The following is a 15,211-nucleotide window of genomic DNA, read 5'->3' as shown; positions in this document are numbered from 1 at the left end:
CACTAATATTAATACTATTACTGCTACTAATACAACTACTACTACTAATAATAATATATCTCAAATCATCAGGAGAATATAGTAAAGTCTTTTTACAAAGTGTGTCTTGCTTTATCTTCTTTTACTAATAAAGTTTTCATTTTCCCGCCGCTATGACGTCAGGCTTAAGCTAGTGCGCTAGATGTTAGCTAGCTAGCTAGCTAGCTAAAAATATAACCATTAATTTACTGGTTCAACAGCTACAGGTCGCTGTTTGACACATCTGCGTTTTATTTAAAAGGAAATAAAACGGAGGTAACGTCTTCGGAACACTTTTAAAATAATTTTATGTTACTTAGCATAAAGTTTATAAGGAAAGGTTGGCATTCCACTTCCTTCTTATAACAAAATCATGGACGTTGTTGTGTTCATATTATAGGCGAGCCGATGGAAAGCGCGGATATTATTTATGAGCAGGTCCATTTCAGACATGACCCAAAGTGGAGCGTCCGCCTGCGGGCTGCGGAGAGCGGCGGCGGCGTCTTCCAGCTCTGTTTCGCCTGCGCCATTGAAATGATGGAAGCCGAAAAAATGCCTGCAAGTATAACACTACTATTATGGAAATGATGGAAGTTCTCTTCCTCACGGATTTTACACTGACCTTTGTGCTAATATGTTGCATTGAAACTGTTAAGTTGCATTTTTACTGGCACACAGTAAAAAACAATCTTTTATGACTGTCTTTTTATGCGCTGTGTTTGTTGCAGTCGGTGAGGAAATGTTTTGCCTTGTCAAGTATGAGTGGCATCCTGAAGAGCTCTGCGGGGGCTTTGATGGAGCTATTTCGACAGGACCACAGAGTCACTCTGCATTTTATTACCACATTATTAGGTGAGGGAAATATGCATCAGTACATTAGAAAGGGAAGAAAAGCCTTGGAGATGTGATCAGGAAACTTTTATTATTTTTATTGTGGGAGTATTTAATTGGAGTAGCTTGCTCAGGCATATGCCTTTTAAACCTTAGAAAACAGCTTAACACTTCAGCTGATTTAATTTTTCTTTTGTTTTGCTTGTCATACACCAGGAGATAAATGTAAGGGGGAATTAAAAGGGTTTTTATTCTAGTTTTTAACAAATAATCAGATGAGTGTCTGATTTTACTTGCTGCAATAGAGCTAAATCTGAGAGTCTGATGGAAAAATAGTGAATAAAGACAGAAGGAGCGCACCTGGACACTGGGAATAATGTTGAGAAGAAGTTTAAAGCAGAGTATGCGCTTTGTGAGTTTAAAATGAAAGAAAAGGCTCTCCAAACTTTAAACCAGCCAGGAGATGGTCATCCTATAACTGTAAGGATGCGATCATTAGTGGGAGAAACAGCCAGGGGGTCCAGGAACCCCTGCAACCCACATCCCAAGCATGTTTACAGGACAACTATTAGTTGTGCACATTACAAACTTAAAAGTGTAATAGTGGCAAAAATATATTTTATGTTGAGGAAAAGCCACAAGAAGTTGAATTTTGAGAAGGTATGTTAATGTGTTTCTGAATCGCTGTTGTCCTGAATTTAAATCTTAATTTAACCCAGACCTGAATTAAACTTAGAATCTGTTGCAGGATGTTAAAACGATTCTTCACAGACACCTATAAAACCGTACAAGATGTTTCTATAAAGTTTTGACTCACAGAGGCGAAATCCAAATATACGTCACCCATTCCAGATTTGTAGAAAAATGAGAAAACCCTGCATTTTTCCCCACAGCTTCCCCTATGGGAGATGTAGAAAAAAAAAGATCAATGCGCTGTAAGCATAAACAGTGACTGTGTGTGGGCTCTGTGCAGAGCCTCCTCTTCCGATCAGTTTGCAAAGCCGTTTGTTTTGGCCTGTGTCTCTAGAAATGATCACCATCCCTTAGTATAACCTTTTTTAAAATTACACAAATTGGGTCCTGTCTGTTTTAATTTTATGTATTAGTGTTAAAATCAAATTGATAAAGGGACAATCTTTAAATCTTGTGGATTATAGCTTGTTTTTATTGAAAGGTTTGACGGTATACCTGCAAAACAAAACAAGTCTAAAAGTACTGCACAGCAGAAATGTAAAATAATGATACATGATGTTATAACTTTAAAATTTCATAGTTTTGAAAGCAGTTTTTGCAATAGAGTATTATCCATTTACAATAAAAACAATCTTATGAGCAAATTAGAAAATTATGTTATTGGATCAAATAAAGCTTTCATGTCTTACACAAACATTCTGTATACACAGAGTGTATACAAAATGAAATTTTGTTTATACAGCTTTATACAGCTTATACAGTGAATGAGCAGCACCTTAGAAGTCAAAAGCAGTATCTTGTAACATCATGATATCTTTTATTGTTACGAAAAAATGAATGTTTTTCTTCTAACATTAAGAAGTTTATGGCAGTGGAGTGAAATAGTTGAGAAAAAAATGTTGTCAACAGGAACTGATGAAGTTCCTGTTTATGGACTTGCATGTAACTTCATGCTTGAATTGAGTAACGGTCGGATATGCTGTTATTGAGCATCTTGGTTAGCACTGTGAAAAGTTTAAATATGTACACTAATAGGGAACTGAAGACGCATGGAGCAGTACAAAGGGAAGCATAGGTCTGAACTCATTGAGGTGACAGTTTTTCCTAAATGTTTAGCTGCCTGTACTGCATTTGGCCAGGTGAAGTTGTCACTTAGGCATTTCCTGAAACATCTTGATCCCTATGCAGAGGGATCTTCTAATCCGATCTTAATATTGGTCCAATACATCAGCCAAAAAAAGAAATATCCATATATATTGGCCTGCATCTAAAATATGCTATTTAATAATGCTGATAGAAACACTCAGCGTCTTATTGTTAAATGCATCACTTAAAGGTATTGTGGAGGATTTTTAAAAGTCCCACCCTCGCCACTTAAAAAAAAAATGCACATGCACAACCCTGTGCCTACTCCTGAGAGGGAACGCCTCTTAAACATTTGCAAGAGCGTGCACAAGCTCATTTCTCCTTGTGCACGCTCTGTTTAAAGTTGCTGTTTGCATCACTCATACAAGCTTACTTTGCAAAAGAAGATTTGCGATTTTTCCATGATGTCAGACTTACCACCGGTAAGTGAAAGTGGGGACGACCATGTAGGACGGCCTTAAGTAAACATATCACTAGAATGATTGACAATTAGGAGGACCACTTATTTTGATGATCCACCCAGAAAAAGAACATCCTCCACTATACCTTTAATAAATGGTTTAATTGTTCTCATACTAACTGCTTTTGTTCTCTGTTTAATTAATATCACTCCATCAAGCCTTTTTTTTAACAGTCCACCATGCAAAATGATTAATAAAAGTTATTGAAGATATTGTATCGGGTCAATATCAGTATTGATTAGTACTCAGAGCTGCAATATCGACATCATATCGGAAATGCAAAAGTTTGTATGGAGACATCCCTACTTTATGGGGTTAAGCAAAAACACAAAAAATAATAAATGTATTTATTTTTATTGTGATCTACATTATCAAGATTTTGTTGTTTGTACAAAACTTAGAATTCTCTTACAAACTAAATAAAACATTTAGCTGTTTTAAGTAACTTCTTGGGATGAATGATTCAATCTTTTGATGGATACTGATACTGATTCTGGATACTGAAATTAGCGGCATTAACTTGTATGAACCAGGAAGGCATCATTGTACTGGAGATGCACACCTTTTAGTCTGCACAGTTAGGCTGTCACTGGTGTGTCTTCAGCTCTATAGCTGCATTTAGGTCTCAGATCACAGGGTGCATGGACTGAAGTAATGAGTTCAGCTGAATTTTTTCTAAATATTTGTAACCGTTAAGTGTTATGACCAGTTCTGCTAATAGGCAGCATCACTTAATCTTTTTTTTTTCCAGCATTTTATAGTCACAATTACAAGTACAGAGCAATGAAATTAACTCTCTGCATTTAACCCATCCCCTTGGCTGCCATTGTGCGGCGCCCGGGGAGCAGTGAGGGGGTTAAGGGTCTTGCTCAGGGACCCAGAGTGGCAGCCTGTGGGTGTGCAGCTTGAACTCAGAACTTCAGTATTCCCAAGCTCTATGCCCTAACCACTAGGCTGCCACTCCCCAAAGCAGGCAATAAAGGAAATTGGTTTCTGTTTGAAGCCGAGTCTGTTTGGCATGAAAGGGAATTAGAAGAGACATTAATATTTTGATGCAAGGTTAGTATGTGCAGGAAAACCTGTCTTTACTCAAAAAATCTGTCCTAAAAATCTCACACATCTCAAGGTTTTCCTATATTTGTGTCTTTTTCATAATAAATGCACTTGTTCTGTTAAAATAATTTATGTGTAATTTTGAATCAATGACATAACTCCAATACAATAATAATCCAATGATAATAAGCATCTAATGCCATATTAATAAGTTAAAGACATTGTCCAATGAGCTTATCAAAGTTTTTCCTGTAAGTCATAGAGTTTTAAACTTCGCTCATATTTATTAAAGCCATTATTAGTCATTACTGATAATAACAAGGTAAATTTGTTTTTGTTTCACTCATATTTGGGAGTAAGTGAAAGGAACCTGTTTTGAACTCGCAGCAGACAGTTTGACCATTGTTGTTTGTGGTTTTCCTAGTTCTATAGACAAGTTTTGCTACGGGGGCTGCAACCAGTGCTTTCTGGTGTGCAGAAGGGAAAGTATGAGATGTTACAGTTTTCAGTCTGAGTTGCGGCTAAAGACAATAATTTATTGGGTTAAACAAAGTCCCCCTACCCAACGTAAGACACAGTGAAAATAGCGGGGTCAATCAGCATTCACGGTATGCATACAAACGAGTGATTGTTCTTTTTTAAAGCTTTCTCTCTGCTGTCTTAACGGCATGGGGGGGGTCATGTTTTCATTCCTTGTCTTCAAATTAGAAGGTAAATGTGCTTAAAAACACAGTTTTAAGCCTATACTCTCATTAAACGTCAGGGTATCGGCATAATTCCATTGTTATTCTGAGAGTTTCAGCTTAACCAGCTCTGTGCTGCAATGTGCTGGGTAGGAATCCCAAATGTCAGTCAAAGGGCTGCTAACACTCATAAAAGATTAGCATATCAGCCTCATTTTAGCACACTGTGACTTTGAGCATAAGAGCCTGTTATACTGAAATACGCTGGCGAGAACATTGGCTTGGTTGGACTTCTTCTTTAATATATACCAAATTGCTGTGTTTGTGTATTAGCATACAGCTGACTGTCGATTTGTTACAGCTCAAGTCTAAGAAGATCAACTAATCCAACCCTAATCCAATGTGCATACGATAATTAGAGCCTTCAGAAGAGTAGAATGCTGATAAATGTAGTAATTCAAACCTTTTTACTGTTTTTGTCCCCCTCCTGTTTCCCAGGTATGCTTCAATCTGAGGAGGACCCGGTCACGGTGGAAAAGGTTGACCAAGGTGAAGGGATTCTTGTTATGCTGTGGTTAACCTGTTTGTGTGTTTTTCTGCTTATTGTTACATACAAACACATCAGCTGTACATGTGTACACGTTCTACCCACATCACACATACAAACACAGGGACAGAGGTTAGGTGCATGATGCAGGGTCACCTCTAGTAAAGAAGGCATCTGTTTTTATACTTTTAAACAGTATTTTTACTGCTTGTCACGTCTGAAGAAAATAGTTCATTTTGCATTTCTAGTGATTTGAAATATGCCTTTCATATTTAATTATTTATGTTATCACCAATATTTCTCTAAAACCTTTTTTCAAGCTAAACTCTCAAACATTCAGACTTTGTCTCAGCAGACTTTTTGTGGTAACAAAAATGTTTCTGTAAGAACTAATCTGGGAATAATTTCATGGCTGCTGTCCCAGAAAGCCTCAGGGAGCGCTTTATTGTAAAAGTTAATAGAATGGTAATAATTTGATGTTCATTTTCTTTTTGCTCCAACATTTTAAATGTCTTTTAAAACTAATTTAAGACGACTGAAAGTGCAGTTACAGCGATCTGGTTGTCATGGATAATATCAGACAAGCTGTTAATTAAATGTTTTAGTTTCCTGCTGATACTGTAGCTGAATATGGTTTAAAATGTGTAACATTCTTGTCTTTGCTGTTTTCTTAATAATGTTTTCTGTGTGATATCTCTGTGTGTGTTTGTATCAGTGCTGGTTCAGCTGCTTCTGGAGCTCCAGAAGGAGCTGCCGTTCCACTTCGTTTTGGACGAGCTACACAAACAGGTAGGGTAAACACATTAGCATACGTCCAGAGGTACATTCCTGCTTTCAGAGTAAAATATGCAGGGATGGGAATGCACATTTTAATATTTTAAACAACAGTCCTGGAACCAACATCGCATCCCTCAAAGGCTGTTTAGTAAACAGACAGAGCGCTTGTCTTCCTCTTGCTGCTGTTGTTTCACCCTCAGGGTGAGGAGATAGCCGAGCAGTTTCAGTTAAATAGAGTTAAGTTGTTTGTGCTGCTGATGATGACAGGAAGGGTTTAACACCTGCCTGTGTTGACAGGTCTCATATATCTTACTAGAATACATCTTGTTATAAAACCTATCATATAGCAGTTTTTTTGTGGGCAGACAAAATGGACAACTGTCTTTCATGACTTCTTTCGATTTTATCCACTTAATGCATTTGTTAATGTAATCCTGCTCTTATTTTACAACCTTAAATACAGTTTTATAGGAATTTAATCACACTTTTTATAAAGCAGATGCTTATATTAAATATTTCCACCTACTTTAATCTCCCAATTGATCTGTTAATGGGATGTAAGAAGCTGAGGGAGAGTCAGTCCTTTTGCAGATTGCTAAATTTTGCCACACATCAGTGTTAATTGAATTTTGATATAAGACAAAAAGTAATCTGCATAAATAAACAAAAAAAATAAGTTTTCACAGAGAGAATAAGTTATCCAACTAACTACCGCCATGTGAAGCAAATAATTGTCTGCCAAGAAATGGCTATTTCAACCCTTTGCGCAAAAACTTCCATCAGACGTTTCTGATGGCTGTGAGTCTTTCTTTTTTCATCTCTGTGGAGGAACCTTTCATCAATTTTCTTGCAGGTTTATTTAATTTAGCCTTATTGGGGTTTTGAGCATGACTGACCTGTTTAAGGTCACACTAACACATCTCAATTGGATTCAGTCAGGGTTTTGATAAAGGCCACTTCGAAGCCTTAATCTTGTTTTGTTACTCTTGAGCCATTCAGAGGTTGAACTGCTTCTGTGCTTCGGATCATCGGGCTGCCGTATAACCAGATGTGCTTGAGCTAAAGGTCTCAAACTGATGTTTAGACATTTTCCTTCTCTATTTTCATTTATGGTTCCATTCTTTATTAGCAAGTCTTCCAGGTCCTGAAAGGTCAAAACAGCTGAAATCCATAAAACAACCATCAACTGAATCATCAGGTGAAAGAATATTTTCTCAAAAGGTCCTAGGGATCATTAAAATGCTGTTTGGAAAATGTGAGATGAGCCTTTGGGTTCTTTTTAGGTCAGCACTAGTTCTGGCTCTGCGATTCTCCTATGGATGCCTTTTAGTAAAAGATCTCTTCTATATAGTTACGTTGTGAAAGCTGATCTCAGCTGAGGCAGGAGGGCTGCAGCACTTCTGATGTTCTGGGTTCTATTGTGGCATCCTGGGTCTGTTGTAAGCTGGCCACAGCTTGTAAGGTTCCTCCCGTTATTCCATGTACAATGTCTCTCCCACCCTACAGCTTTGTAAACCCTCACAGACCGATAGATGCCAGAGACTTGGTATCATTTTCTGTTAAATTTCTCTAGATCAGGGTATGATGCGTTACTGTTTGCTGTTTTTGAGATCTTTGAGGTTTTATTTATGCAGTTAATTGTTTCAACAGATATCAGGTATCAGTCAGGCCTTCAAATTGTTAGTTAATTATACTATAAACCCCAGCAAGGACGCAGATAAAAAAAATCAGAAATCAAGTATTATGTGTTTCACTGAGATATGGCTGCGTCAAGTTTCCATCCTTATTATTTTCCTAGAGATTTTACCAGTGTTAAATTAAAAAAACTGGAAAGTTACATATATAAGCCGCACCAAGCTTTAAGCTGCTAATATCTACCGTCCCTGGTGAAACCTATAGTAGGAGCTCTACATATTGCACCTAGAGTAGGGAAAAAGAAGAACGCTAGCTAATGTTAGATTGATGGCTAGCGCCTGTTAAAGGTTCTAATGAAAGATGGTGCCAGCTTTTTATTTCAACTCTGCAGGAGTTGCGCACAGTCTCTTCATTGATTCCACAGTTAAAAATAGAGCAAATAAAAGTTAAAATGTGTGAATTTGTTCTCCGTTGCGCCTGCTGCTAATATTTGCTTGTGCTAAATGAAAACTAGTACTATCTTCTTGGATTTCTAACTTTGACTTCTGAAAAAACCCCAAGGTAAAGCCAAACCTTCATTTAAGCTGCATGGTTCAAAGCATGGGAAAAAAGCAGCCGCTCATAGTCTGGAAAATATGGTATTTTACCTTTGGGATTAACAAAATACTTTTGAGTTGAATTGAATTAATAAGGCTTTTTATTAGAGAATCTTGTGATTGCAATAAAAAAGCAGATGTGTGATACATACTTAATTTTCTCTTTCCTTTCTTTTTCAATGCTTCCTACACTCTGTGAGCTTTAGCATTTCAGGGAATTTGTGTCTGACAGGAGCATATGCTGACCTGAGACTCCACCTGGCTAAATATCACATTAGCATGTAAAATTCAAATTCATGTTTACTTGGAATATATTAGCTAACAGTTATTGCAATTTATGCATTATTGTACTCGCAGATTTTGCATAGGAGATGCATTTTTGATATATTGCACAGAGAGATTGTTGCAAATCTAAGAGTTATCAGGCTATTGCATCACGAGGGCAAATCATTAATTAAAGATCTTTAAAATGCTTGTTTGAGTTTAGGCTAAATCCAATGTTAAAGTTGTTTGCAGAATGATAAAGTGTGCAGAATGTTATAGTTTTTGTTGATGACTTGCTTTGTCACACTTTCTTTGTTTCATTGAGTCCCACATTATGTTGCTTTTTTTTTTTACTTGTTAGTCTTCCATGTTAATTTAAATTAAACAAAAGATGAAATCACACATCTTGATGAAAACATTTGTAGTCATTTTAGTTTCATTTCAACCCTGCAGTTTTATTAAAATCAAATTCACTGCTGCTGTTACTGCTGATATTGAAAAATGTCTGTGTAGACAACCCGTCTTAATTCTGTTTGTGTCTGTGCCAAACAATTAAAGAAGCTATCTGACTTCACTGTAATATTTTATGTTTTTTGATTACTTTTATTCTTTTACGTAGCTGAACGCCCAGCTCAGCATGAAGAGTTTTCTACCTACCTACAGCTTCCTGGGGAACCTTTTGAAGTCGGTGCCCAACGTGGCCCTCAACCTTCTAACTCAGTATGGTAAGACTACTCTGGCCAGTTATATTCTACATTTAGGGATTTAGAGGTTTTGTTTTATTAGAATTTTCCAGATTTTTTCTTATCCAGAATGACAGAGTTAAATGAACTATTTATTTTAAAGTCTTATTATATGAGGTCGATAATCCAAACTTTTTGTTCCCATCTCTGTCTTTTTAATCTTAAAATCACCTTCTTGTCCTTTTAACATCAATGACAGTTATTGATAATCAGATATTAAAAGTGTTCAGATTCATCTGATTGGTCAAATAAAGTATTAAATGATCCAAACGCACAACACCTAAAATATAAAAAGCTCACCAAAGATTGATTTCAAGCCTACCAGTTGCAGCGTTAATTAGAAATTGCTATAGGGACTCATTGTGTTATTTTGCTCCAAATAATGTTTAGAGAAGAAAAGCAATTTACTGTTCTTATTACTGTTTTTATTATTTGAATAATTTACACTTTGATAAATATGGATTTGTTTATATTAAAGGTTNCCTGCAGGACTACTTTCGGCTTGACCAAAACTGGACGATAAATCTGCTCACAGGACGCTGCCAGGGGTAAGTCAGTGTGATTGCATGCCGCTGGTGATGGGGATGCCATACAGATTCATGTCAAAAATACCGAACTATCCCTTTAAGTTAAAAAACTGGAAAGTTACATATATAAGCCGCACCAAGCTTTAAGCTGCTAATATCTACTGAACTGTCGCTGGCGAAACCTATAGTAGGAGCTCTACATATTGCACCTAGAGTAGGGAAAAAGAAGAACACTAGCTAATGTTAGATTGATGGCTAGCGCCTGTTAGAGGTTCTAATGACAGATGTTGCCAGCTTTTAATTTCAACTCTGCAGGAGTTGCGCACAGTCTCTTCATTCCATGATTAATAATGCTGCAAATAAATGTCAAAATGTGTGAATTTGTTCTCCCTTGCGCCTGCTGCTAATATGTGCTTGTGCTAAATGAAAACTAGTACTTTCTTCTTGGATTTCTAACTTTGACTTCTGAAAAAAATCCAAGGAAAAGCCAAACCTTCGTTTAAGCCGCATGGTTCAAAGCATGTGAAAAAAGCAGCCGCTCATAGTCTGGAAAACACGGTATTTTACCTTTGGGATTAACAAAATACTTTTGAGTCGAATTGAATTAATAAGGCTTTTTATTACAGTGTCTTGTGATTGCAATAAAAAAGCAGATGTGTGATACATACTTAATTTTCTCTTTCCTTTCTTTTTCAATGCTTCCTACACTCTGTGAGCTTTAGCATTTCAGGGAATTTGTGTCTGACAGGAGCATATGCTGACCTGAGACTCCACCTGGCTAAATATCACATTAGCATGTAAAATTCAAATTCATGTTTACTTGGAATATATTAGCTAACAGTTATTGCAATTTATGCATTATTGTACTCGCAGATTTTGCATAGGAGATGCATTTTTGATATATTGCACAGAGAGATTGTTGCAAATCTAAGAGTTATCAGGCTATTGCATCACGAGGGCAAATCATTAATTAAAGATCTTTAAAATGCTTGTTTGAGTTTAGGCTAAATCCAATGTTAAAGTTGTTTGCAGAATAATAAAGTGTGCAGAATGTTATAGTTTTTGTTGATGACTTGCTTTGTCACACTTTCTTTGTTTCATTGAGTCCCACATTATGTTGCTTTTTTTTTTTACTTGTTAGTCTTCCATGTTAATTTAAATTAAACAAAAGATGAAATCACACATCTTGATGAAAACATTTGTAGTCATTTTAGTTTCATTTCAACCCTGCAGTTTTATTAAAATCAAATTCACTGCTGCTGTTACTGCTGATATTGAAAAATGTCTGTGTAGACAACCCGTCTTAATTCTGTTTGTGTCTGTGCCAAACAATTAAAGAAGCTATCTGACTTCACTGTAATATTTTATGTTTTTTGATTACTTTTATTCTTTTACGTAGCTGAACGCCCAGCTCAGCATGAAGAGTTTTCTACCTACCTACAGCTTCCTGGGGAACCTTTTGAAGTCGGTGCCCAACGTGGCCCTCAACCTTCTAACTCAGTATGGTAAGACTACTCTGGCCAGTTATATTCTACATTTAGGGATTTAGAGGTTTTGTTTTAATATAATTTTCCAGATTTTTTCTTATCCAGAATGACAGAGTTAAATGAACTATTTATTTTAAAGTCTTATTATATGAGGTCGATAATCCAAACTTTTTGTTCCCATCTCTGTCTTTTTAATCTTAAAATCACCTTCTTGTCCTTTTAACATCAATGACAGTTATTGATAATCAGATATTAAAAGTGTTCAGATTCATCTGATTGGTCAAATAAAGTATTAAATGATCCAAACGCACAACACCTAAAATATAAAAAGCTCACCAAAGATTGATTTCAAGCCTACCAGTTGCAGCGTTAATTAGAAATTGCTATAGGGACTCATTGTGTTATTTTGCTCCAAATAATGTTTAGAGAAGAAAAGCAATTTACTGTTCTTATTACTGTTTTTATTATTTGAATAATTTACACTTTGATAAATATGGATTTGTTTATATTAAAGGTTTATATTAAAAGTTGGTTTAATCGGCCAATAAGAGAAAATGTCCTCAAGGGAATTACTTTTTTCAATGTTGTTTTAATCTATATGTTTTATTAATAATCTATATTATTAATATTAGTAATTTTTAGGCAGTTTTAGTGAGCATGTTTCAAGTTCAGATTGTAGCTACAATTAACCTTGAAATCGTTTTCATGTTGAAACTGCTGTGTTGGTGTTAACCCTCAGTTAAAATCTGCTGGACAATCTGGAGTGTATTGTTTTTGTGTGCAGGCATTTTATTTTAAAATAGAAAAGCTTATTAGGGTGCAGAGAGTGTGACTTTATATGTCGTACGTTGAAAGGTGCTTACATTAACCTGCCTTGCTATCGCCATGCTTCAAATCGGGGACTCACCTGCAGCGAGTCTGTTGGCCTCTTTAACGTTTACAACCCTACCCAGTAATTTACAGGTTTTTTATTGGCTCAGGGTAATGTGTAAATAAAGCTAGAGGAGATTTATTGGGTAAATAGTTCTCTGCATTTAACCGGGTCAAGGCCTAGTGTCATACCGTCTAATTCACTGGGAACCCTCTAGTGTGGACAAAGCCATTTCATCACAGGGAATGGCGTGCATTTGCATATTTTCATGAAACATTAGTTGTGACAAGTTGCCTAACAACAATTTGGACTCCTGCTACATGTTTTTGACCTCCCCAAGAACAGCATCACTGACAGATGGGCTGGCAACATGCTACCAAGCATTTTATCAAACAAGCTGTTCTGACTGAAATGCAGCGAAGTTTAATTTCTTTGGCTGGTTTTCATAGCGCTACTAAAAACAGTTTGAACCACCAGCTCCCAAAGCGCCTTTTTGTCATTGCTAATCCACTGTTTGACAGGCATAATTTTTCTGGCTTAATTTCTTCTTTAGATGTTGGCCTGATCAGTTAAAGCTACATCCCTCATATTACTGCCACCTGGAGGTGATATTAGGTACTTCAATTGCACAGTTGCCAGGTTGGGACTTATTTTCAGGTGTAAAATGTGCTAATTGTTTTTTGACCCGGTAATGTAGTCCTAGTATTGTACTGGTACTTATGTATAAAAGGGTCTAGACTGGGAATACATAGGAGGTGAATTATTGCAAACTTCTAATGTTACTAATGCTACATCCAAATTAACACACATAGTCATAAGACAAATTATCATGTGTACCCTTGCAAGAAAAAACAGGTTATAAAAAGGGCTCCAATATTACTCAGTCTGTTTAAAAAAAAATTCCCTAAAAGGTGTTAAAATTGAATTTAAATGCAGTTTTAGAGGATGGTATTAATTAGGTACCATGTTTAGGAGTCCTACATGAGATGCTGTTTTTTCGGGTGGACTGACGTAGTTGGTATCAAGAGACCCTGAGGGGCAGCACTTGATGTAGGGATGAGCAGTGGGGCTAATTGTGGGTGCGGCCAAGATAATAGAAAGTGGCAGCTAGCGTAGCCTCACTTTGATTAGCATAGCTTTATTGAGGCATGGAGAGTTACCAGCAAAGTGGTGGTAGTTAATCCACTGACAGTTCTTTTAAAGCAGTGAAGGTTGAGGAAAGTCGCTGCGGGCTGGAGCCTTATTATTTCAAGCCACTTACTTCAAGACACTGACTTAGCGATAGCTAAAGCCGGTTCTGCTGAGTTCTCAATCACTATATAGAGCTGGGACTATATAGTGAACTTCACAGTGAACTAATTTAACTTACCGTTCGGACTGATGCTCACTACTTTTCACACCCATTCGGTCACAGTACTCAGCCTCTCCCATGGTGCCTGCGCCATCATTGATATTTGTCACCGCTGTGGGGTATTAGGCCTCTGTGACAGCAAATCCCATAATGCTTTGCGAGGAGCGCTCTCGCAAACATTCTGGGATATATCTGCTCGTTTAGTGACCATGGATGTTCACTGCTTTTCAAGGTGAATTGTGGGAAATTTCGAGTCTACTACTTATTCATTCACTAGACATTCGGACACTCATTGAAAATGGTCTAATCACTATATAGTGCCCTATATAGTGATTAGGGCAGACATTTGGACGCAGCCTGTGATTCACTATGGAGGAATGAATGTGAGTAAGTTGAACCCTGGGCTATCATAATAATAGCCTGTAGCAGCATGGAGTATTGTGTCAAAATTCTACCACAAGTCATGAGCAGTTTTATTTAAAACACATGTATGTAAACTACTATTCATGCACATCTTGGATGTTCTGAGTGCAGATTTAATACTATGAGACCAATAATATCTCAAAATTATGAGTGCATTCTCCTTTTCTGTGCTAATGGTTTGCTTTTTATACGCCTATACATTCTCCCACTCGTGTGTGGACCTGTTTCTCTGGTCATTTTTTTTATACGCTGGTCTGGGTGAATAGACAATTCTGATTGACTGTAGGGTGTCCGTTAAGCAGTGTTTTAGGACACCTAGAAAAAAAGTTAGGATCAAATAGCCCATTAGTTTCTGCTAGCTCAGATGCTAGCTGTAAATGGGAAGACAGTTTACACTGGTTATATTAGCAAAGCATCACAAGATGCAGAATTTCCTCAAAAATAGCCAATCACAGGTGGGTTGCTTTGTGCGGCGGGTAACACCTTCAAAGTGACGAAAGTTAATAGGAGCAGGCAGGAAGAGGTTCATACGTGAGGAGGATAGAGGCTGTGCGTGCGTGGAACTCTAAACATGTTAAAAATGCTTGTCAGAAGTGTTTTATGAGCAAATGTATGAATTAGGAGTATTTAATGCTAGTGTGCACTTTTGGCAGAATCTTGACTCCATAATGGACTGTTTGAACAAAAGGATTCAATTGGGATAGCAACAATTTGTCCAAAACCAAACATTTGTTTTTAAACAAATACTATGAAACTTAAAACTCTTACATGACAAAATAAAATGAATGCACACATGCATTAAAAATACCCCTATAGACCCAGTTTATAAGGTTAAAATGGAAAAAAGATAGATTTAAAGATGAGTTACACTTTAAGGATGATTTTAATGGTAACAAAATTTGTATTTGTAAAATATTTGGCTTTGTAATCAATAAAACCGTTACAGATTTCATCACAAGTAGCTGTCCAGCCAATAGAGATATTTCTATTGTATGTTATTTTGAATCAATTCGTGCCTCCAAATATAAACATGTTTGTTCAACTAAATGTCTCCATATTTCACACTTAAGTAGATTTAGATCTAGTACCTGGGTCCAGCTGGCCA

The 15,211-nt window shown here is 36.7% G+C and overlaps 1 protein-coding gene across 1 annotated transcript in view; it reads left to right on the top strand.

The window, feature by feature from the left end:
- The first annotated feature begins 426 nt into the window (after positions 1-426).
- Positions 427-15,211, top strand: part of mei1 (meiotic double-stranded break formation protein 1) — a 120,686-nt gene continuing 105,901 nt past the window's right edge. The window contains exons 1-5 of the mRNA XM_015393411.1: positions 427-576; positions 747-870; positions 5,384-5,434; positions 6,148-6,221; positions 9,324-9,429. Coding sequence (XP_015248897.1) covers positions 427-576; positions 747-870; positions 5,384-5,434; positions 6,148-6,221; positions 9,324-9,429 — 505 coding nt within the window. The remainder of the gene's footprint in view (positions 577-746; positions 871-5,383; positions 5,435-6,147; positions 6,222-9,323; positions 9,430-15,211) is intronic.

Source organism: Cyprinodon variegatus, unplaced genomic scaffold, assembly GCF_000732505.1.
Source record: "Cyprinodon variegatus isolate N-32 unplaced genomic scaffold, C_variegatus-1.0 Scaffold640, whole genome shotgun sequence".
Taxonomy (NCBI): Eukaryota; Metazoa; Chordata; class Actinopteri; order Cyprinodontiformes; family Cyprinodontidae; genus Cyprinodon; species Cyprinodon variegatus.
Note: the sequence above shows the minus strand (reverse complement) of the source record. Positions and strands in the feature narration are given on the sequence as shown.